Consider the following 24,268-nt stretch of genomic DNA (forward strand, 5'->3'; position numbering starts at 1 on the left):
AGACGAATAGGAAATGTTTATGGTAAAAAGCTAATTAAATATTATTAATAATAATAATACGATAAGAAGAATTAATAAGAAGAAAAGGCCATGCCCCAAAGGACACGTCTGCTCAGGAGTAAGAGCCCCACTGGTTTGATGGGCAGCTTGTCGCCCGCCCCGCTTCCCTTCTCCTCCTACGTGGCTGGGCAGCGGAGCCCCGGGAGCCGCCGGGCAGGTGCCTGCCTGCCTGCCTGCCTTGGGGGGGACAGGGAGACCCACCTGCACCTCCGTCTCCGGCGGCCACTCGGTGTTGACCAGCAAGTCGTAGAGGATGTTCTCCTCTTCGCTTTCTTCTGCTTCTATTGCCGCCTCCGAGCTGCCTCTGCCCGTCTCCGCTTCGCCTCTTCGCACAGCAGCCATGATCATCGGCGGCCCAGGCTGCAGCTGCTACGGCGGCTCGCAGCGGACAAACCTCTCTCTCAAGATAGAGGCGTTCGGTTTTTAACCCCTTACGATCCCCCACCGAATCGCTTCTAGGTAACGCGAGCCAGGTGTGTGTTTGTGGTGAAGGCTGCAGACATCCTGTGCTACCTGACATAGGAATAAATCCCGCCGAGATCAACTCACATTGTTATTATACAATATATTCTATATTAACATATTATGTGTGAATAAATCCTGCTGAGCTCTGTTGATATACTGTTTTAATCTCTTATTATATCAGCATATCATATCATATTGTTATAATACCATCTACAGTATATTAATAGATTATGTGTGAATAAATCCCACTGAGCTTGTATACATATACTATTTTTAATTTATTATATTGTATTATATTATATTATATTGTTATGCAATATATTATATAAACATATTAAATAATGTGAATGAATCCTGCTAAGCTTTTTATATATTTATATTTCTTTACACACACACATATATATATACAAATCTATAGATTTAAGTCTATAATAATATATAATATATATTTATACACTTTTAAAATCTTAAAACAGTGCAATGATACATTTTTAAATGTATCATCAAAGCACATATAATCACATATTTGATCTATGATTATCAAATATATGATTATGAAAGGTGTTTTTCATAGGATCATATAATTGTAGAGTTGGAAGGAATCCGAGGGTCATCAAGTCCAGCCCCCTGCAATGCAGGAATCTCAGCGAAAACATCCCTGGCAGAAGGCCATCCAATCTCTGCTTGAAAACCTCCTTTCCTTTCCCGCAACTTAATTCCAAGTTACAAGTTATGTTATTTACTGGTGGTTTGGACAGGTCAGAAATTGGCCTTGCACAGCCAACCCTTGCTCTCTTTCCCAAACGGGTTCTGGGCACGAATAAGCTAAGAAAGGGGTAATAGTGGAATGATTTCGGCTTGTTCAGGCATTTTTCTCAAGGGTCCACGCAGCCCTGTACTCTGGGACTCAGCTGCACAGCTGCAAACAAAACATTTTAAATGTGTTGCAAAGTGCAATATACAAACGTGACACCAGATGACGGTAGGGAGCTATGCAAAACCCATTGTATTTTTCAAAACGTTTAAAAAAAAAGAATTTCACATATGTGTGGAATCTACCCTGGGATTCATTTCATTTATAAGTCCCTAAAAGGCATATCCAGTGGGCGATGCATTGGTTCCTTCCAAATGCCATCCAGTTTCCTCCTTGTCATTCCTCGCAAGGGGAAGCAAAAGAAAGCACGCTGGCGAACAGGCCAGTTACCGAGGAAGCAGGGCAGGCAAAACGGCTTGGGCCACCTTCGTCTTAAAAACAGCGCCCGCTCCTCAGTAAACGGGTTTTGTAATGAAGGCGTTTGTACGCGCAGCTTCCAGGGCCTGCTGCCTCGAGCGGAACCTCGCCTGAGCGGCCGGCGTTGCGGACCGGAGGACTAAAGTGGTGGGCACGGGGATGGGGAGTGCGCAGGCGCCGTGAGCCCAGTGACGCGTCCTGCCCTTTACTGCTGCCCAGGCGTTGCCGGCAGACACGCGAACATGGCGGCCTTTTCAGGTACGTGGAGAAGCTTGGGGAAAATGGGGAGGCGGGAGGAAGAACGGCAGCTTGGGGGGGGGGGACGAGTTGCCTGCCTCTGGGTTCCGCTTGGACTCCAAAGCTTTAGCCCCACCCCGGATTCCGGGGAGCCCCTTCATTCCTGTAAGAGCCAGGCCGCTTTCGACCCAGAAAGGTTGGGATCCAGCTGGATCCCAAATGGAAGGGAACACCTGTCTTGGCCTCGGTGGAAAGGATCCAGGGGTCTTCGTAGGCACTGCAAGCTGGACGTGAGCAAAACTGTGATGATGCTACAGCAAAAGAAAATAAAAGCTAAGACTATATATATTTTTATTAAATTTTCTGTTTTACAATTTAATATATATATTTTTTTTTAATTTTCCATTTAATATTATACATCAACATCATCATTATCGACTTTACCGCTTTGGCTCTTTAGAGCCTATCGACTTCCTTCCCTCCTGCCTCATGGCTTTCAACATTAACCTTTATATCACTGCATTTTGAACGTTTTCCAATTCTAATTACACTCATTACAAATTAGCTCAAAATTTAAATAAAAATAGAAAGATAGAAAATTTCTCATGACAAGTCTTCAGACAACCCTGTTAGTGATGTTAATTGCTTACAGTAATCTTTAGTATAAATTTACTCCAGTCCTTTTGGAATACTTGATCATGCTGGTTTCGGATTTTACAATTTAAAGTACTCGTTTATATATCCTTAAGATATCAATGACTTCCCTGCTTCTCCTTCCATGGTTCTATTTACATATACTAAATCCCTGCATATTTTACAAAAACTATACCGTTTAGTATTCCATTATTACATCCATCAACACTTACTTACACGGTTGAATTTATCTTAATGCTGCCAGCATGAAAACACTGAAAAGGCTAACGCTATTCTAGGCAGCATCAACAGAAGTCTAGTGCCCAGGTTGAAGGAAAGGAATAGTCCTGCTCGACCCTTGGCCAGACCACACCTGGAGTGCCGTGTCCAGTTCTGGGCACCACAGTTTAAGACGGGTGTTGACAAGCTGGAATGTGTGCAGAGGGCGGCGACCAAGAGGATGCAGGGTCTGGAAACCAAGCCTTATGAGGAACAGTTGAGGGAGCTGGATATATTTAGTGTGGAAAAGAGGAGACATGATAGCCATTGTCAAACATCTCAAAGGCTGTCACATGAAAGATGGAGCAAGCTTGCCTTCTCCTGCTCCGGAGGGTAGGACCCAAAGCAATGAATTCAAGTTACAAGGAAATAGTTCTGCCTGGTGTTTAGTCAGAATCTTTCTGGCTATAAGAGCTGCGCGACAGTGGAGCAAACACCCATGAGAGGTGGGGGACTCTCCTGCCTTAGAGGTTTTTAAGCAGAGGTTGGGTGACCATCTGTCTTGAGTTCTTTAGTGGAGATTGCTACATTTCAGGGGATTGGACTAGACAAGCCTCAGGGTCCCTTACAACTCTATGATTCTATGCATGTTTACATAGGAGTAAGTCTCACTGCATATAATTCTCCTTTCTTTTCAGTATACATACTTAGGATTTGCTGTGTTTCTTCTTCTTTTCGTTATTGCATTTATATAGTTTGACTTTTCCTTCAAGAAGCTCAAGGTGGCATACATGGTTCTCCTACTTTTTTCCCCCCTCGTAACATGGGACTGCTAACACTTCTCTTTGTTTAATTTTCTTGCAGAGATGGGTGTGATGCCAGAAATTGCTCAAGCTGTGGAAGAGATGGACTGGTTGTAAGTATGACACACAGACACCCATTTATGTGTAGCCTTCCAGGGTTGTAATCAATAATACTGCAAATGGTTCTTCTGGAAATCTTGCCATGTTTCAATGGAAATTACTTATGATAGTGAAGTTACCATGCTTGTGTGGTGAATACCTGTGAATAACTTCTGCTGAAAAACTGGTGTTTGAATCAAGCACCAAATATGCAAAAACAAGTAATCTGATTCAGATTGTAAAATGCATGTACAAAGCTAATTTTAGTATTGCAGTTCTTGTATCACAGCACTGTGCAAATCAAGAGCAGGGGTTTCCCCTGCAACATTCTTGTTTTTCTTTTATGAACACCCTGATAAATGCCACAGCTTGGGCTTTGTTATCCTTTTCTTGTAGGCTTCCTACAGATATCCAAGCAGAGTCCATCCCGTTAATTTTAGGAGGTGGTGATGTACTTATGGTATGTATATTTGTAAACACAGAAGCCATTCTGACTTGTATGCAATATATAAATTAAAATAAAATAATACTGCCACAGTCTGTCTTATAGATAGTAATGTTCTGTCTGTCTTATAGATAGCATTGTTCCCTATGATCCTCATTATTTGTGCAGCACTATGATAATCATGCTTACTCAGAAGTAATGAGCACATGGAGAAGGAAGGTTGCTAGAAGACAGTGCATAAAATCAAATCCCTTTTGAAATTACTGCTCTTCATTCTGTATGTATGTGACACATTATGCCTTAGCTGCTACTCTTGATACCCACATAGAACAGACTGTATGTTTGAGTATTATTTTATTATTCAATAAATATGGGGGAGAGTTCTCCCAGTATTTTAATAACACAAAGGGATTAAACTTGTGATTTAATTGCTGTACATGTAACCATTGTATCTTAATTTTCTTATCAAATCTCATTTCTACACAGGCTGCAGAAACTGGGAGTGGAAAAACTGGTGTAAGTGAAATTTACGTTCTTAACTATAAAACAATTTTTGGATATACGTTCAGGTTGTGGGCAGTTTTATCTTAAGTTTAAAGCACTCCATTAAATAGCAATAGATCCTGAAAGTTTTGTTAGCATGGTGACCTAGAGTACTCAGAAACTGAACATTTGTTTTTCCTTTGTTTAATCATAAGCACTTTGAAACCAGAGTCTAGAAGAAAACAATTGGTTCAGATTGTATAATTTAAATAAGCAACTTCATATTTCAGGCATTCAGCATCCCAGTTATTCAGATTGTTTATGAAACTCTTAAGGACCAACAGGAAGGCAAAAAAGGAAAAACCACTATAAAAACTGGTGGAGGAGGTAAGCCTTTTTCTAAAACATTCACTGTCCCAATACCTGAAACCTGATGCAAGTTGAATTTTACAATCATAGTTTGCTTGTATATTTGAAACTGTGCCAATGGTAGGCAAGTTGAATGCATAATCTACAAAAATAGCTGTATTTTTGAACTAATTATCATTTTTGCAAACTTCTGCTATGTTGATTGCCTCCTATATTCCTTCCCTGTTTTAGCTTCATGTGATAGTCACTCAGTTAAAGAGGATAACTGGCAACTTTAATTATAAATAAAAATAATACAGTAATCAATAAATAGAATTGCAGTCAGTGGAATTAATATTTTTAATATCACAATTTTATTTCCATTGTGATATCAGTAATCTGTGTAGTATGTAAATCCCAGTGGTTTGAATCTAGGGATGTTTTATATGAAGACACCTGCCAAACATGCTGTAATTGTTCAACAAATAGAATTGTGGTGTCTTACCACTTCATAGTACTATATGGCATAGCTGTTTTTTCTTCTTCTTCTCAACAGTGCTCAACAAATGGCAAATGAATCCATATGACAGAGGATCTGCTTTTGGTAAGTTTGATACTAACTTTTCTAGCAATGAAACAGTAACTAGCTGAAAATCAAGCCCAAAACTTAGGTACGTTTCACCACTATGGCTTGGGTCTGAGTTAAGATGATCTGAAGAAAGATCTTTCTGATCTTTAGAGGAATGACAGCACATATAACCAAATTAAATTTTCCCCATTGATGTCACTAGAGAAACTCAACTATTGTTTATTATTATTATTATTATTATTATTTGAATTCCAACAGTATGTATAAGCATAGCAGATTGGACATGGGGTACATATTCCTCTAGGTCTTAGCACTTACACAAAAAAGAGGAGATCTTCATGTGATATGAAGATGCCATTGCAGATTTTAAAACTGTTCAAAGATCATGAGAGGGTGATAGGTTGAGTCTTTGGAGTTGTAATTTGCTTAATGTCTACAAAATGTTACCATGCGAGTTTTTTTGAGGGGGGTTGAAAGTGGGTATAGTAGTAGTTGTTGTTTTTAAACTTGTTTGCTACAGTTTTTACTTCTGAGCTACTTTCAGTGGAATCAAAACATTTGATAGAACAGCTTTGAAGGATGTATTTGATTCTTGTCAGATGATGCTTTAACTTCGTCAACACAAGGACATAATTACACATATCCATAGCTTCATTGTTTTTCTTACGAGAGTTTGTACACAGCTATTTTTTGCAATGTTTGCTGTCTTCACATAAAGCTGGTATTTTGTATCTGCGACTGTAAGAGGTCTTTGGGGTTTTCAGATGTGTCCTTTCTGTTGTTCAGCTATTGGGTCTGATGGTCTGTGCTGCCAAAGCAGGGAGATCAAAGAATGGCATGGATGCCGATCAACAAAAGGCGTGACTAAAGGTACCAAAAACTACATCAGTGTTTGTGTGCATATGTAAAGTTCGTTTTTGAAATAAGAATGCCCTGAATAAACATTTACATTCTTGTCTGCCTTCAGAATACTGACTACAGATTTAGGCAAACAGGCATTTTTACATGGTAGCCAACATCACCCAGTTGGCTACTTCATTTTGAGAATAAAAGAACTTTTTGTTTGTGTCAATTGAAATGATTATTTTTAATATTACGTCAAATATATCTCTTCTTTATCGAAAAGTTAGCGAAGCTGAAATTAGTTACATGTAAATGTTTCTAAAATGTTCTAGGGAAGTATTATTATGAAGTATCCTGTCGTGACCAGGGTTTATGCAGAGTCGGGTGGTCCTCTATGCAAGCCTCATTAGATTTGGGTGAGTATTTACATAAGGAACTATGCTGAAATCTAGGTTACCTGCTAGCAGTCACTGATTCTTCTTGCTCATTAAGGGCATCCCTTCTTATTGCAACGAAATAACTACAATGCTGGGGTGTGGGATTCTCTGCTCAAGCTTAGAAATCAGGCTAAAGGACATAAGATTTCATTAAAAATATTAATAATAATAATAATAATAATAATAATAATAATAATAATAATAATAATAATTTATTATTTATACCCCGCCCATCTGGCTGGGCCTCCCCAGCCACTCTGGGCGGCTTCCATAAAAACCAAAAATACAACAAAATATCACACGTTAAAAACTTCCCTGAACAGGGCTGCCTTAAGATGTCTCCTGAATGTCAGGTAGTTGTTTATCGCTTTGACATCTGCTGGAAGGGCATTCCACAGGGCGGGCGCCACTACCGAGAAGGCCCTCTGCCTGGTTCCCTGTAGCTTTGCTTCTCGCAATGAGGGAACCGCCAGAAGGCCCTCGGCGCTGGACCTCAGCTTCCGGGCAGAATGATGGGAGTGGAGACGCTCCTTCAGGTATACTGGACCGAGGCCGTTTAGGGCTTTAAAGGTCAACACCAACACTTTGAATTGTGCTCGGAAATGTACTGGGAGCCAATGCAGGTCTTTCAAGACCGGTGTTATATGGTCTCGGCGGCCGCTCCCAGTCACCAGTCTAGCTGCCGCATTCTGGATTAGTTGTAGTTTCCGAGTCACCTTCAAAGGTAGCCCCACGTAGAGTGCATTGCAGTAATCCAAGCGGGAGATAACCAGAGCATGCACCACTCTGGCGAGACAGTCCGCAGGCAGATAGGGTCTCAGCCTACATACCAGATGGAGCTGGTAAACAGCTGCCCTGGACACAGATTTGACCTGTGCCTCCATGGACAGCTGTGAGTCCAAAATGAGTCCCAGGCTGCGCACCTGGTCCTTCAGGGGCACAGTTACCCCATTCAGGACCTGGGAATCCTCCACACCTGCCCACCTCCTGTCCCCCAAAAACAGTACTTCTGTCTTGTCAGGATTCAACCTCAATCTGTTAGCCGCCATCCATCCTCCAACCGCCTCCAGACACTCACACAGGACCTTCACCGCCTTCACTGGTTCTGATTTAAAAGAGAGGTAGAGCTGGGTATCATCCGCATACTGATGAACACCCAGCCCAAACCTCCTGATGATCTCTCCCAGCGGCCGCATGTAGATGTTGAAAAGCATGGGGGAGAGGACAGAACCCTGAGGCACCCCACAAGTGAGAGCCCAGGGGTCTGAACACTCATCCCCCCCCCCACCACTTTCTGAACACGGCCCAGGAGGAAGGAGCGGAACCACTGTATAACAGTGCCCCCAGCTCCCAGCCCCTCAAGACGGTCCAGAAGGATACTATGGTCGATGGTATCGAACGCCGCTGAGAGATCCAGCTGAACTAGGAAACAGCTCTCACCTTTGTCCCTAGCCCGCCGGAGATCATCAACCAGTGCGACCAAGGCAGTTTCAGTCCCATGATGAGGCCTGAATCCCGACTGAATCCCGACTGGAACATATTGTTATGTTCATTCCATAAAATAATCTAAAACTGATCATCTGCAGAGCTGCACCAAATTTTGACATTCAAATATTTAGGGGACACGGAATATGCTTTCCTATGCAGGCATACTACCTTAATAATATTGCCTGCCATTTTTGCAGATCTGATATGTGGCTGCTTTAGTACCATTCTCAGCCTTTGTTTTACTTATGTGAGCATCTGATCAGGGATCAGTAATAACTGTGGCAACATCACAGCAACTTCAGTCAGATTTTAATACCTGATCTAACAGAGTAAGCAAAGCCTGCTTGTCGTTCTTACTCTGAATTGCGGTTTTTCTTGTCTCCCAGCACTTCATAGCAAGATTTTTTGCTTTGCATTACTTACGCATCACTAGTTGTGGTAGAATGTGGGTGTGCATCCCCATACACACTCTTCTGCAAGTAATCAACTGTGTAGCACTGGACCGGTGAGAGACCGGCAGCCTTGTTGCCCTTTTGCCAGGGATCTGTTCCTCACTTCTCTCCAGCAGAAGAGGTGCAGAATATTACTGGGGAAAGAGGCTGCTTTCATGGAGGGTTCAGAAACCTCTCCCAGTTTCAGTGTGATGCTCATCAGTAGTGCACAGTTTAAAGAACTTTTGTTGTCCTTTTCTCAAAGGGTTTTTTTTAAAGAGGACAGCAAATTTCTAGTGTGACAGCAATCCAAAAAGTATATGGTCTGCTGCATTATAGCATGGTCGCTGCTGTGCTATGAACCCTCAAAAAAAAATATTTTAATTTTTTTGCTTATCTTTCAAAAGTATAGTTAGGAGATAGTGGAGAACTGTTTGATTCTAATATTTAAAGAAATAATTTATATTGTTTTATGATTTGTTGTTGTTGTTAGGTACAGACAAGTTTGGCTTTGGCTATGGTGGAACTGGAAAGAAATCTCATAACAAACAGTTTGATAGTTATGGGGAGGTATGTTTTTCTTTTTCCATTTTACCAAAGAATAGAATGATTAAATGTTGTGGTGAACCAACAATGAAATACAGTGGTACCCCGCAAGACGAACGCCTCGCAAGACGGAAAACCCGCTAGACGAAAGGGTTTTCCGTTTTGGAGGCGCTTCGCAAAACGAATTTCCCTATGGGCTTGCCTCGCAAGACGACAGCCCATAGGGAAATCTCCGGGACAGCGGGGAAGCGCAGCGCGTCTTCCCCACTGTCCTCGGACCTCCTCCCGCCGCGCGGCATCGGAACGAAGCTCCGATGCCGGGCGGGGGGGGAAGCCTCCTCCCCCCCCCGCGCGGCATCGGAACGAAGCTCCGATGCCGGGCGGGGGGGGCCTCCCCCCCCCTGCGGCATCGGAACGAAGCTCCGATGCCGGGCGGGGGGGAAAGCCTCCTCCCCCCCCCCCCCCGCGCGGCATCGGAACAAAGCTCCGATGCCGGGCGGGGGGGGAAGCCTCCTCCCCCCCCCCCGTGGCATCGGATGGCTTTCCTGAAGACTTGGGGTGGGAGGAGGGTTTTCCTTCCCACCGCCAACATTCAGAATACTGTTCTGAATGTTGGCGGTGGGGAGGAAAAACCCTCCTCCCACGCTGCGCGCCTTCCCCTCTGTTCCCGTACCTGTCCTGAAGGCTTGCGGTGCGGAGAAAAGCCCTTCTCCGCACCGCCAGCCTGGCAAGCGGTTTCCCTAGGAACGCATTAATTGATTTTCAATGCATTCCTATGGGAAACCGTGCATCGCAAGACGAAAAAACCGCAAGACGAAGAGACTTGCGGAACGAATTAATTTCGTCTTGCGAGGCACCACTGTACATAAATGTAGGTTAAATTCATGTAGCTCTCAAAGGGAGGAAAGTACACATGCTTTTAACAGAAATGTGCATGGTGATGTTTGGTTCAATGAGCATTAATTTTCTGTGGAGTATAACTGTTGGACTTTAGCTAACTTGGACAGGGCATGTGGTAGTCATGAGAATAGCCTACCCATAGTAATTGTTAGCGACAACACGCTGAATTGGGTTGGTTGTATGCATTCACTTCTGACATTCCAGTTGAAATGTTGCATTTGGAGTGTTTGCAGTGATAAGCTGAAATGGAAATCCTTGCTATGGCATCATATGCTCATGTTTGTTTCATTGGAGAAGCCACTGAGTGTCCGCTGCTGCAGTGAGACTTTTCTGGTGGCTACCAGTTGACCAAATAGTCGTGTGTGGTTTTGCTTCCCCTGAAAATCCATAACTCCCAACTAATTTACACAATCTAGAGATCTTCAGCAGTTGCGTTATCCATCTTAAACCTCCTCCATGGTGTGTGTTGGAAGCTGGCGGGTACTGGTATTCTTCAAGTTTATTTTACACCTCCAACAAAATTCAGTATTTATAATTAGAGATACTTTATTTCACTTTATGTCCACCTTCTAAAATGATAAGGTGGCCAACAATAATTAAAACAAGCATGCCTGAGGGTGGAACTAATAGCTTTGATGGCAGTAGCAGTTCTGTCTTCATTACAATATAACTGATAAAATTTGTTCCATTGAGTTGATTTTTTAATATTTATATATAATGCTTTTGTGTGATCCATAACTCTTTACAAAAGGCTTGGATCCAGTGAAGTGCTGTTGGAAGGGAGTTGGTGGAAGGAGACTTTCCTGTTCCTCTTACCCAGGAGCACCTCCCCCCCTCAAAACAAAAACACTTCTCCTGAGAATTAGGGGAGCATCCTGAATGGAATGAGCTGTGGTGATGCAGAATGAGGTCCGCTGAAAATAGGGCAGAGGCACCTTCAGTGAGCAGAGGGGAGCTCCTGCTCATAGAATGTGCCTCCACTCAATTTTCAGTGACCTTCACCTCTTCTGGGCACAGCCTTTCTTTTCAGAATATAGATACAGGGAGGAGGCTGGCCGAGGGACCAGAAGCGGGAAAATCTCCTCCTACCAATGCACTCCTGCACTTTCCAGTATCCAAGCCAAAACTATTTAAGCCATTGTGATAAGTACACAATGTACTCCATACAACTGCTGATGCTTTATATTCCTGTGAAACATACTATTTTCAATCAACCTCCTTAATTTTATTATCATTATTATTTCTTTTGGTAGGAATTCACTATGCATGACACAATCGGCTGTTATGTAGATGTTGATAAAGGGCAGATCATGTTCTCCAAAAATGGTAAGCGGTCTACTTCCCTCCCCCCATTTAAGTAATGGGTTAGATTCATAAAAAAAATCAACATAATGCTTTATTCCCCCCCAGGCAAGGACCTTGGACTTGCGTTTGAAATCCCACAGCACTTAAAGAACCAAGCACTCTTTGCAGCCTGTGTCCTCAAGGTAATTTCTGACTTTTCCCAAAGCACACGAGACTCATTCTAACCGATTGAAAAAAGATGCATACTCTGCTTCTATCATGCTGGACCCTCCTTCCGTTTTATCAAGCGTTGCTTATGGAACTTCCAGAAGTTCCATGTGGCACAATGTGAAAGGTCCTGCTGGAAAGTTCAGGTCCTAAGCTTCCATGGAACTAGCGACAGAGCTTTTTTGGATCCAGGGCCTTGGGTAATGTCAGCGTGCTGGCAAAAAATACTTTTCTATTTCAAGTAGGCTGTCGGTGTTTAAAGATGAAACCTGCCTTACTGATGCTCTAAACAGGTGAACCGCTTTTCCTTAAAGAGCTAGTTTTAACACCTCACCTTTAACTTGCAGCAAACATTACGTGACTTTTCTATAAATTCCCATTGACAATCTTTATGCAAGCTTTTATGTTGTGTGTATTCTTTTAGAACGCTGAATTGAAATTCAACTTCGGCGAAGAAGACTTTAAATTTCCACCCAAAGACGGCTTTGTTGCTCTTGATAAGGCTCCCGAGGGCAACTCTGTGAAATCCCAGCATGCAGGTACGCTTGGGGGATGCTCAGGTGTAGGAGCTGCCATAAGAAAAATGTCATATCACATAAAGTTAAAAGCTAAAAAATATGTGTCCAGTCGTCAGCTCAGTACTAAGGGAACTTTCTCAACATTTCCTATTTCAGGAAGTGCGCAAGTAGCACAAACAAAGAATCAGCCGAATGCTCCCAAAGCCTTGATTGTGGAACCTTCCAGGGAACTGGCAGAGCAAACGCTGAACAATGTGAAACAATTCAAAAAATACGTGGATAATCCTAAATTAAGGTACAATGAAATTGGGACTAGGGGAAATTGGGACAGTGGGTGCCGCTGAAATCCCCATGATTCCATACACAATCATGCTCATCTCTTACTCTGGTTGGATAAGATGATTTCACAGCACGAAATGTAATTTAATGTATTTGCTTTCAGGGAACTTCTAATTATTGGTGGAGTTGCTGCAAGAGAACAACTTTCTGTATTGGAGCAAGGGGTAAGTTTTAATTGCTCTTAGTTTGCATTATATCTACAAACATATCTATCTCTTTTTAAAAAAAACGGGTGCACAGATGAACTCTAGTGAGAGTGTATTTTTAAAAAAAAATGAATGGCCTTTCCATTGCACGATATCTATGGAAACACAAAAGATTATGTTTTGGTATTATTTTGATTGGTGAATTGTTTATTGAAGTGGAAAGTGCTTTGTGGCTGTGTGTGGTTCAAACTAGTCTATAATTTTTGGGAGTAAATAAAAGCAACATAAAACTGCTTTAAAGCAGTTAAGAGTCTGGAAGGCTCTATGTACAGTTAATGCCTCTCTTGCAATATTTGTATAGACCTTTAAAAGACCATAAAAGTTTTATCTAAGCAATAATTTCAGTGTGTACACAGTGTATTTCAGACATAATCTAAAATGGTTGAAAGAGAAATACTTCTTTAGGCTACATTCCAAATGTTAGTGTTTTCATATTTTGGCATGAACACAGTGTACTATTACACTATTTACATTTTACAGGTAGACATAGTTGTGGGAACTCCTGGAAGACTAGACGATCTCGTGTCAACCGGAAAACTGACTTTATCGCAAGTTAGGTTCCTGGTTCTTGATGAGGCTGTAAGTGTATAGAACTTCTTTTTTGAATAGCATATTTGAAAAAGTTATATACAACACTGATGAATTACCCCTCTTTCTGGGAGCCTTCTCCCAAAATATGTGAGGCTTGTTGGCCTTCCAGGGAACAGCAGTGTTGAGGAATTGTCGAAAATTCCTTCCCTGACAGAAGGGAAGAGACATCAGTTGGATGCCAACCCTCAGCCAGCGCTGTGGCTTATGCTTGGGACTCTGGTCTATGTGACTTGTTGGCAAATGCATGGGGCAGACAAGCTCTTGAAAGTTGGGACCCTGCGTGTCCTTACAAGATCCCGTGACTCAAAATAGCCTAGTATGCCTCCAACTACCATTGGTTTTCTGAGCCCCTTCTAATCTGACTCTCAAAATAAAAAAAATCCTTCCGGTAGCACCTTAGAGACCAACTAAGTTTGTTATTGGTATGAGCTTTCGTGTGCATGTACACTTCTTCAGATTCTTGGTATCTGAAGAAGTGTGCATGCACACAAAAGCTCATACCAATAACAAACTTAGTTGGTCTTTTTGGTGCTACTGGAAGGAATTTTTTTATTTTGTTTCAACTGCCGCTGACCAACACAGCTACCTACCTGTAACTGACTCTCAAAGTGAGTGCAGAACACATAAGAGAATTGCAACTGGTCAGCGGATGACTTCCATCTGCCCCTGCTCACATTTTCATCTGTCAAAATACCTTCATAGCCATTCTAACCAGAGGAGGAGTTGATGGGTTTAGCGAACCCCTGTAATTAGTCAGGAGGACTGTTCGTTGAATAGTTGGATCTACTACATACTTTTATTTCAGCTTTAAAGCATGTGGGTAAGATACCTTAATGAGACTGTGTAATACTCTTTTTGTACAGGATGGCCTTCTCAGCCAGGGGTATTCCGATTTCATAAACAGAATTCATTCTCAGATTCCTCAGATAACTTCAGATGGGAAGAGGCTGCAGGTAAGAGGTTTGCTTTAAGGTTTCCTAGTTGACCTTTCCCCAAAACTTAGCATAGCTGTTGTATGTACCAAATGTTGTTTGCTCAAGCTTCACCATCTCTAAGGAAACCTAATAACTGTGCACAACGTTTTCTGAGCCACTAGGAACTAGGAACTTGCACAATTTAGTTTCTATTGCTCTAGCTGAAATAATATATTTCATAATAAAATAGTGTGAAGGGTCAACATAAACTGAGAACACTTCCAAGTGTCTACTCAAATTGATGGTGTCCTCAGGTTCCTGCTGTTTGGCAGTGCATGAAAAGCAAAAGCAAGGAAAGTAACGCTAGCAAGAAATTGATCCATACTTCCAGAAAAAATAGGATTGTTGGGAAGCCTTGCTGGCTTCTTCCTTCTCTTTCTTTTCTTTCTGTCTCATACTCAAGCGCCACAAGGCTAACCGTTATGGATGGAAGACTTTACACACACAGTATGCAATAGCAAGATTTTGCATTTACTCATTTATTTGTCTGCATTTCAGTGGAGCATAATACATCAATGTCCCAGTGTTGTTCTTAAGCATGCATGTACCTTACAATGACTTGTCTAGGCATTCTGCCAAATGCCTGAGTTCTTAATGTGAAGATTTCCCGTACGTCACTCCCCCTTCACCAGATATAAATGGCTGAGTAGCTGATGCTTCTGCCAGTACTTGTCTTGACTAAAAAATATTTATTTTGTAAATTTTACAGATTGACAGAAGTAGAGAACTGTAAGCACAGAGGGGCTTGTGACATGTGCAAGCAACTGTAAAGGTCTTTACCCTTTTCATCTCTGCTTGTTTGTTGTTGTTTCTAGGTGATTGTGTGTTCTGCAACTCTGCATTCGTTTGACGTGAAGAAATTATCTGAAAAGATCATGCACTTCCCCACTTGGGTAGATTTGAAAGGAGAGGATTCTGTCCCGGATACAGTGCACCATGTTGTTGTCCCTGTAAATCCCAAAAATGACAAATACTGGGAAAAGATTGGTAAAAATCACATCAGGGTAAGTAGTACAAAATATATTGGAATAGACAGAATTTTTAAAGATTCCGGAATATGGTTTCAAGGTGCACACAAACATTTAAGTTGGAATTGTGGAATAAAGGACAAAAGAAATGGGATTCCATAACTCAGATTATGAATGTTAAGAACATTGTTGTGAAATGCCTGTTTCAGCTTGAAATGTAGTTCAGGAACTTAAAATTCATTGGACATATTGTAGGATGTGTGGTGGGCCTTGCAACCTTTTTATTTTACTGTAATAATGTCCTATTTCCTTACTGAGGTTGGGAGGTTTGGTGTGGACTCCTCTCACATCCAAATCTCCCTGTGGCTGATCCTCAAATAAAATGTGTTGGAGGGGATTATTGGGTTGTTCTTGTTTTTATTATGTATTTTGTGGGGGGGGGGGGGTTGTTGTGAACAATTCTGAGACCTGGATGCCTGTGTTTGGCTGCATCATTTCGATCTCAACCTTAAGATTGGGCTACAAAGCCATGTGGCTGCAGATAACTGTTTTTAAGGATTACTTAACAGTGAAATATAAATGACTGCTTTCTGCAGCCCTGCATTCTTTTGCATTAGCTCTGAATGCCTTTGGTCACTCTTAACATTTCAAATTTTACTTTTCAGACTGATGAGGTGCATGCAAAGGACAATACAAGACCTGGTACTAATTCTGCAGGTAACCAATCATTTGGTACACACATAGCTCAGTTGGTTAGAGCGTGATGCTGATAACACCAAGGTTGCAGGTTCGATCCCCATAAGGGAAAGCTGCATATTCCTGCTTTGCAGGGGGTTGGACTAGATGATCATCAGGGTCCCTTCCAACTCTGATGCTTTTGTATTTGTAGAAGCCAATGGCTTTAGCAGAGTTCTTCAGTAAAGGAGAAGCTGCATGAATCAATAAAGCAACATCACTTTATTTCAGTACTAAGATCTTGTTACAGTTAACCAAAGCAAGGGGCTGAATCTTTGTATAGTAACATAAAAAAATTCTCACAAGATAAGACTCACCAAATGGAAAATGTTAATAACTTTTAACTAGCATTTCTTAATTAAGTTTTAGAACATAGTTGAAATCTATGGCTATCATTCTAGAAGAATGAGTTGCCTTAATTCAATGTTGTACATGGTGTCAGAATAAACTGTCATTTTTCAGTGTATGCAGTGTATACACTGTGTAGGAATAATTTATCTTCTTCTTTAGAAATGTGGTCAGAAGCGATTAAGATTTTAAAAGGAGAATACACTGTCCGGGCCATTAAGGAACACAAGATGGATCAAGCAATAATCTTCTGCAGAACCAAGATAGATTGTGATAACATGGAGCAATACTTCATGCAGCAAGGAGGAGGTAGTAATTTCATGCCTGTTAGTCTTCATTTTGTCTATTTGCAAGGTGATACCAGTTTGCAGATCTTTCCTCCAGGTTTGATTGATTGGTTCCAAATGGTAGTTTTTCATCCTGGATATTTTCCATAATGGTTAGATTTCCTCCTGTTTCTGCTGTGTACATGTAACGCCTTCTCAAAGAACTAGAGGTGGTTGGTGGTATAGCTCAGTTACAGCCCTGTAAAAAAAACACTCCCTCACAGCAATGAACTACCTTGAAGATACTTTTTTAAAGTTTTCTTTAATTAAGCTAACTTGCCCATAAAATCTCCGTATGTGGTTACTCTCCTCTGTTAATTTGCATGGCAGTGGAGGAAGTCTGCAGTTAGAATTGTTGCATGTTCCTTTGGATGGCAGCTTAGTTTGGTCAGCTATTTATAAATTTGTTCAGTTTCCTATTTTCTGTTTTTCTATTTTATTTCATATTGCCCACTTCACACAACACAGTGTGCCAAACTTTGACTTGCAGATGCGCTGCTTTTCTGATCCTTTTGCTGCAAAGTTTGGCTTAGTGTGTCATACCAAACCATCATGAAAACTGCCATCTAATACAAAGGTTGTATAAAGATTTTTTAAAAAAGACTAAAACAAAGAAAGAAATTCCGCCTGTCCCCCAGTGCAAGCTGTCTGTTTTAAATCTGGTGCCACATCACGTTTGCTTTAAGATAAAGCTCTCTTTCATACTTCTTCCTAACTAGCATAACTAGCAATGAGAGTCCTAATATACTGGTTTTGTTTGGTTTTAAGGTCCAGATAGGAAAGGACATCAGTTCTCATGTGTCTGCTTGCATGGTGACAGAAAGCCTCATGAAAGAAAACAGAATTTGGAGCGCTTTAAGGTAATGGTTAGGGCTGTGATGTTGAATAGGCTAACCCAGTAAAGCATTATTTGTTCAAGGGGGGATTTTAAATGGTGAGGCTATGAGATACAGCTTTTTATTAGGGAAAAAAAAGGAAAGATATCCTTCTAAGCACAAATAGTAGTTGTGTTTCTTCCTATTAAATTGCAACTTGAACTTCTTTCAGTCATTATTATTATTGTTGTTGTTGTTGTTGTTGTTGTTCAGTCTTTTAAAATAGCATCTTATTTAAGGGTTATTTAATATGCCAATCTCTTTCAGTTCATTTGGTAAAAAGGAAGTAATCAGCTAGAAAAAGGGTGAACAGGTCTAGTAATTACACGTAACCTTAGATCATTTATTATTTATTTATTTTATACAGCAGTATAAACAATACAGTCATCGTAATTGGGAAAATACAAAAATCTCAATAATGCATGGTTCGTTCATTCTTAGTTCGTTTAGCTTCAGAGCTAATGAAAAGAGAGCAAAAACAAACAGCAAATGATACAAATCAGTCATCATTATTGGGAAAACCAAAAATCAGTAATCATGGATAATTAGTTCTGGGGATCCTTAAAGAAAAGAGGGAGCCAAAAACAGAGACAGGAGATGTAAAGATAAAGGAAGAGGAGAGAACAAATAGATTACTGTTCAAATTGTTCCTAGGATTGCATGTGGCTGAACTGTTACCTAAGATTTTATACCCTATTTTTCTTTTCCTCTTTCCCTTTTGGTAAAGCTGCCGCAAAGTTTTGGGCTTCATTAAAAACCCATATCCACTGACACATCCACTCAATAATACTAGTATACTTTACAATCAGTGCAGACAGTGAAGCCCCATTGAATCCTAAGCAGTGAGCCTGAAGCATCTGTGTATTATCTACCAAGACTACTGTGGTTGGTCTGAGCAGTCACCATTACTTCTGTTCAGGAACTGCAAACCCACAGGGGCCCATATTGCTCCCATATCTGGTCATAGTCCGGTGGCAGCTTCTGCAGTAGGCTAAACATTAGGATTCCTGGTACAAAAAGATAAGGACAGTGTTGTCAGTAGTGTGGTTTGGGGAGAGTGGGTTATAGCCTATGATTCCATGAGCAGAACTCTACACAGGGAAAGGGTGGTCCTGGTATTGTCAATAGGAGGAAACTTTTACTTATTTTCACTAGTTTGCCATCTCCCTGCTCCCCAACCCCCCAAAGAAATCTCCAGAGGGCAAGGGGACACTCGGGAATTGGATTGGAAGTGGTGTGTGTGTGTGTGTGTGTGTGTGTGTGTGTGAGTGTGAGAGAGAGAGAGAGAGAGAGAGACCAACCAACCATTCAACAAACAAACAAAACAGCTCTCCTGTTAACAATTCCATTTGGTCAAAGGCCCTTCCATTCATAGAAGCACTAAATTTGTGCACAGACAGGCACCTCTTTCTCTGACCCCATGTCTTTCATTTGAATGTGTCTTTTAGTTGTAGGTGATGCCTTGCCTTTAAACTGAAATAGTTATATGTGAATGAACTTAAAATACATGGCTGTTTAACGAACTTCTTTGTTTAGAAAGGAGATGTCAGATTCTTGATCTGCACTGACGTTGCCGCTAGAGGAATTGATATTTCTGGTGTTCCTTATGGTAAGAACTGAAAAAGCTCACTAGCAAGTAGCTATTTGTTGATGGCTAATCTGAACGCCTATTTATTCCTCTCTCTTTGATGTCAGGTAAAAAAAAGGGGGGCTCAAACCCATTTTCAGGTAAACATTCACAAATCCCATAGAATTCAGTGGGAGAGTTGGGCACAGGCTGATTCTTTCACATTAAAATCAGCTACAGATAGGTAGCCGTGTTGGTCTGCCATAGTCAAAATAAAAAATTCCTTCCAGTAGTACCTTAAAGACCAACTAAGTTAGTTCTTGGTATGAGCTTTCGTGTGCATGCACACTTCTTCAGATACACTCAATTGGTCTTTAAGGTGCTACTGGAAGGAATTTTTTATTTTGACTATGGCAGACCAACACGGCTACCTATCTGTAACTGGAACCATGGAAGGCACCACATTGAGCCGCATGAAATGGAAGTCCATCAACCTCACCAAGAAACTTGCACAGGTACAGACTGATATCTTCTTTCTTACTAAATGCAAGAACCTGGACATTATACCCAAGGGTCTTAGAATTAAGAACCCTCTACAATCCACGTATCCCACTGAATATGCAAGAAAACTATGCAACACTTCCAGTGTATCTGAAGAAGTGTGCATGCACACGAAAGCTCATACCAAGAACTAACTTAGATGGTCTTTAAGGTGCTACTGGAAGAAATTTTTTATTAAAATCAGCAAAACTTAAAAATGCTTAACTTGGAAGAAGGGCTGTATTTCAATGATAGAGAACCTGTTTTTCCTGAAAAAGGTACTAGGTTTAATCACAGGATCTCTAGATAGAGCTGAAGAAAACTTTTCTGAAGTCCTGAGGGGCTGCTTCCAGTCAATGGATGTAGATGAATTCGCTGTCTGATGCTCTTAGCCCTTCCTGGGTTACATTACACATATAAGGGAAAAGCCAAACAGGTGGGGTAGGTAATAGAAAAACGTAATATGGAAAATGTATGGAGTTTTCCTTCATTTATCCATTTCACCTAAATAAAATGTGTACAAACGGGGTTTTTTAAAACAACTCAGCGTCTACTCTTTTTCCTTGATCAGTTATCAACGTCACACTTCCAGATGAAAAACAGAACTACGTTCATCGGATTGGCAGAGTGGGAAGAGCTGAACGGTATGCTTTCAAACCTTTCTTATCCCATTTTGTTCCTTTTATACTTGAGTCTATTAACTAAAATGTATGTGTGTTTCAGGATGGGTCTGGCTATTTCTCTTGTGGCAACAGAAAAAGAAAAGGTAAGTTCTACTTTCCCAAGAGGGAAATAGGGAATATACAGCAAATAAGATCTTTTCGTCTTTTTACTGTCTTAATTTTGTGCACCTAAATGCACTGTATATACCTAACCTTTCAGATCCAAAGTTGCCCCAGAGTGGCTGATAAAATCACAAAGAACAGTCCTCATAGCCATTAAGAATTTAGGCTTTCAATAGTACTTAACTCAAAGTCAAGTCAGAAATTTTGATACTACCATTTTATTGGATGTTTTAAGGGGGGGGGGGTTCCTTAATAATGCTTAAACGCTCATGGGTTTTGCCTCCTAACATGTTGTTCAAACTTCTTACCTAGGTTTGGTATCACTCATGCCCCAGTCGAGGAAAAGGTTGCTATAACACTCGACTGAAGGATGAGGGTGGTTGCACCATTTGGTACAATGAGATGCAGGTAACTTTTTTCACTAGTACCACTAAAAGCCCTTCTCTCTTCCTTTGCATTTCTAAAATCAGGCCAACTTGGGTTCATGGTAGATCTTTAAACTCCGGCCATTGGAATACTAGGCTCCCCAAGCTGTTTTAAGGTTTTAAATGCTAGTACTAACACCCGTGTACAACTTTTGCTAGCCTTTAATATTGCATGCAGTGGCAGAAGGTTGTGTTAAGACTATGTTTCTATTTGAGTGTGCCATCCTTAACTCCTAAAAGCTGGGGATGATCTTGCTTAAGTTTGAATTTTTTAATTATTATTTTTATTTGGTTTTACAAATTCATTCACTCTCAAAATCACAAATAATAATAAAATAAAAAACCCAAGATTCTTTCGAATCTCTGGATTTCCCTCCTCCCCTCCATGGGTTCTTTAGTTAACCTTTTCATCTGCATACTATAAGTCCTCCTAATTTTTCAGTTCTCCATCATATCCAAAGTCTGTGTAATGCTAAAGAATTCAAATGATTACAGTGGTCTGTAAGATATTGTGTGAATTTCTCCCATTCTTTACTGAAGTTTTGATCTTCCTGCTTTCTGATTTTCCCAGTGATTCTCACCATTCTCTGCATAGTCTAATAGTTTAGTCTGCCAGTCCACTCTGGTAGGGACCTTAAGTTTGAATTCCCATTGGGTAGCATCCAATTGTGTCTTCTCCTTCCCACTGCAGTCTCTCCCCTGTGCCCCCACCCCTCACCCCATTCTGCTGCAGAGGGAGTGGGCAGAATTTCCCTCGTTCAGCTTTGTTTGTTTGTTTATTTATTTATTTATTTATTGAATTTATATACCGCCCTATACCCGGAGGACATTGGATATCGCCCATTGATTTCAGCAGAGCTTACATTCTTAGCCTCTTGACCGGATCATGCTTGGCATGAATAAAATGGTGTGCATCACCCAACCATCTTAATCACATGGCCAGGTTTCTTAATGGAATTACATTCAGCAGCATTGCTTTTAGAGGCTAACATTGGATCGTTAGTGGACTTCAAATGTGCATTTGCTTCCATGAAGAATCAAGAACCATCTTTGTGTTTTGTTTTTCTTTGTATTCTCTTCCCTTAGCTGCTGGGCGAGGTAGAAGAGCATCTGAATTGTACCATTTCGCAGGTTGAGCCAGATATAAAAGTCCCAGTAGATGATTTTGATGGTAAAGTCACCTATGGGAAAAGGAGAGCTGCTGGAGGTAAGTGAAGAATTATTGAACAGAAACCTTGCTGCATTTTGGAATAGGGAACTGGGTTTTCTGGTTGGTTGGAATCTATTCTTGCTTTTTTACTTTCCATTTTCTGTGGGTTATTATTCTGTGCACCCAGAATACTGCACACCCAGTGGAGCAGCAAGCTTGTTTTGAAACTTCAGATCTCCTAATGTGATTTGATAGCAGCATGTGGGTTTACTATTTCAGAAACATTGCTGACCACCACACAATCCTAAATCAGTTCTCTAGATTACATCCATCAGGGGGCAAAGGGTCTTTTTAAACAAATAAGTATGATGGGAATAATCAATATTCTCTTGTAGCTCAACTGCAAGTAGGCAGGACAAGTGTAATTTAGACTTTGGTTCTTTTGGCAGGTGGATCCTATAAAGGCCATGTGGATATTTTGGCACCTACAGTACAAGAGTTGGCATCCCTTGAAAAGGAGGCACAGACATCTTTCCTGCACCTTGGTTACCTTCCCAATCAACTGTTTAGAACATTTTGATTTGGCGCCGAGGTGAGAGTTGGGTGTTAGGCTTCTAGCCTGGAAATGCGAAAATCCCTGTAGCAGTAGGACTCCGTTTGCATATACAAATCTTGCATGCTGAGCAGTCTCTGAGAAATGTAAACCCTGTTGAATTAACTATTAGTATTGATCTAATAAAAACGGAACTCCTTAGAACTATATATTTGCGTCTTAATTGTTGTTGTTTTTCCTACCCTACCAAGATATATGCTTAGAATACCTGACATAAATGCAAGATCGCTATTGATATATGTCCCAGCATTCTTGACCATTGGTCACGCTGAAGGGAGCTGCATTCCAACCATGTCTGATTTGTATACAGTGGTACTTCGGGTTACATACGCTTCAGGTTACATACACTTCAGGTTACACATTCCGCTAACCCAGAAATAGTGCTTCAGGTTAAGAACTTTGCTTCAGGATGAGAACAGAAATCGTGCAGCGGCAGCAGGAGGCCCCATTAGCTAAAGTGGTACCTCAGGTTAAGAACTGTTTCAGGTTAAGAACGGACCTCTGGAACGAATTAAGTACTTAACATGAGGTACCACTGTATATAGTGATTCTCTAAATCTTGAGATTTAAAAATGTCGTCTGTAGCCCTTATTTTGTTTCCATAAATTTGCTGAAATCTTAAATCCTGCCATCTTGTAAATGGCATTTTTTTATTTTTTTATTTTTTTGCCCAGCAAAAGTGCTGTGAATTATCAGATGCACTGATGTGGAAGTGGTTGCTTTACTTTAAAAATCTATCTCAAAGGATTTCGTTTAAATGTCATTGCTAGCTTAAGCTGAGAGCAGGGGTGCCAAAAAGGAGGATCTTAATGGAAGCACACACTGAAATTGAATTTTGAACAGTGCTCTTCAGATAAATAAGAGAAGTGAATGGAGCAAGTTGTGGCTACAATGAATCTATCATTTTAAGTGTTTCTCCAATGAGAACTTCAAGCAATATCTTACTTAGCTCACTGGGAGCCTATGTCTAGACTGTACCTCTTTAATCCTTAGGTAGGGTTCTTAGAACTTTCTGCTTCACAGTTTCTTCCACACAAATGCGAAGAAGTGTGAGCTTCAGCACTGACTTGTGTGTGAAGCACTTCAAGATAAAGACAGACTGTACCTGTGTTTCATTTTGTTGTTTCAAGTGAATATGCCATTTTTTCTGAGAGAAGACTCATTTCGCCCTCTGCTGCACATGACTTAAGTTCTACACTTGTGCTAAGTGCATTTTTTTTTTCATCTGGTGTGAAAGCTGCACCAATAATTGATCCCTCTTAAGTTGTACTTGGCTGGGCCAAAAATGGGACTCCAAAACATTCTTCTTCTACAGATTGAAAACTAAGCCTGTGAGAAACCGTGTGGCCCTTACAGAAGTGGATCTTGAACTCCAGTCTTTCCCAGGCCAAAGTTAAGGCTTCTGTTTAAACCATAGGTAGGGAAATGGTGGCCCAACAGCCCCATTGCCAGTGGTCAGGAAAGATGGGAGTTGTAGTCCAATGACTTGGGGATTCCCCAGCCTGATCTAGACTCTAGGGGACCATCCAGAAACGGAAG

General features: G+C 41.0%; 2 protein-coding genes across 3 annotated transcripts in view; one reads left to right on the forward strand and one right to left on the reverse strand.

Annotated features, from left to right (window-relative positions):
• NBAS (NBAS subunit of NRZ tethering complex) overlaps positions 1 to 487 on the reverse strand; it is a 186,168-nt gene extending 185,681 nt beyond the window's left edge. The window contains exon 1 of one of the 2 annotated variants that reach the window (XM_081188936.1): positions 262 to 487. In XM_081188936.1, the coding sequence (XP_081045062.1) occupies positions 262 to 408 (147 nt within the window). In that variant the 5' untranslated portion in view covers positions 409 to 487. The remainder of the gene's footprint in view (positions 1 to 261) is intronic. The other variant, XM_081188935.1, reaches the window with a different exon arrangement.
• Positions 488 to 1,916: 1,429 nt separating this feature from the next.
• On the forward strand, positions 1,917 to 22,878 carry DDX1 (DEAD-box helicase 1). Its single transcript, XM_081189091.1, has 26 exons — positions 1,917 to 2,014; positions 3,710 to 3,761; positions 4,144 to 4,207; positions 4,679 to 4,708; positions 4,966 to 5,062; positions 5,580 to 5,627; positions 6,399 to 6,482; positions 6,788 to 6,871; positions 9,305 to 9,381; positions 11,511 to 11,583; positions 11,668 to 11,744; positions 12,194 to 12,308; positions 12,444 to 12,582; positions 12,730 to 12,790; positions 13,313 to 13,411; positions 14,287 to 14,376; positions 15,213 to 15,401; positions 16,031 to 16,082; positions 16,611 to 16,757; positions 17,543 to 17,634; positions 19,186 to 19,258; positions 20,328 to 20,400; positions 20,480 to 20,522; positions 20,854 to 20,949; positions 22,053 to 22,173; positions 22,566 to 22,878. The coding sequence occupies exons 1-26, from the start codon at positions 1,999 to 2,001 to the stop codon at positions 22,694 to 22,696; spliced, it is 2,223 nt and encodes a 740-aa protein (XP_081045217.1). The 5' UTR covers positions 1,917 to 1,998; the 3' UTR covers positions 22,697 to 22,878.
• The last annotated feature ends 1,390 nt before the right edge of the window (positions 22,879 to 24,268 follow it).

Source organism: Podarcis bocagei (genome assembly GCF_964188305.1).
Source record: "Podarcis bocagei genome assembly, chromosome: 3".
Lineage (NCBI taxonomy): Eukaryota > Metazoa > Chordata > Lepidosauria > Squamata > Lacertidae > Podarcis > Podarcis bocagei.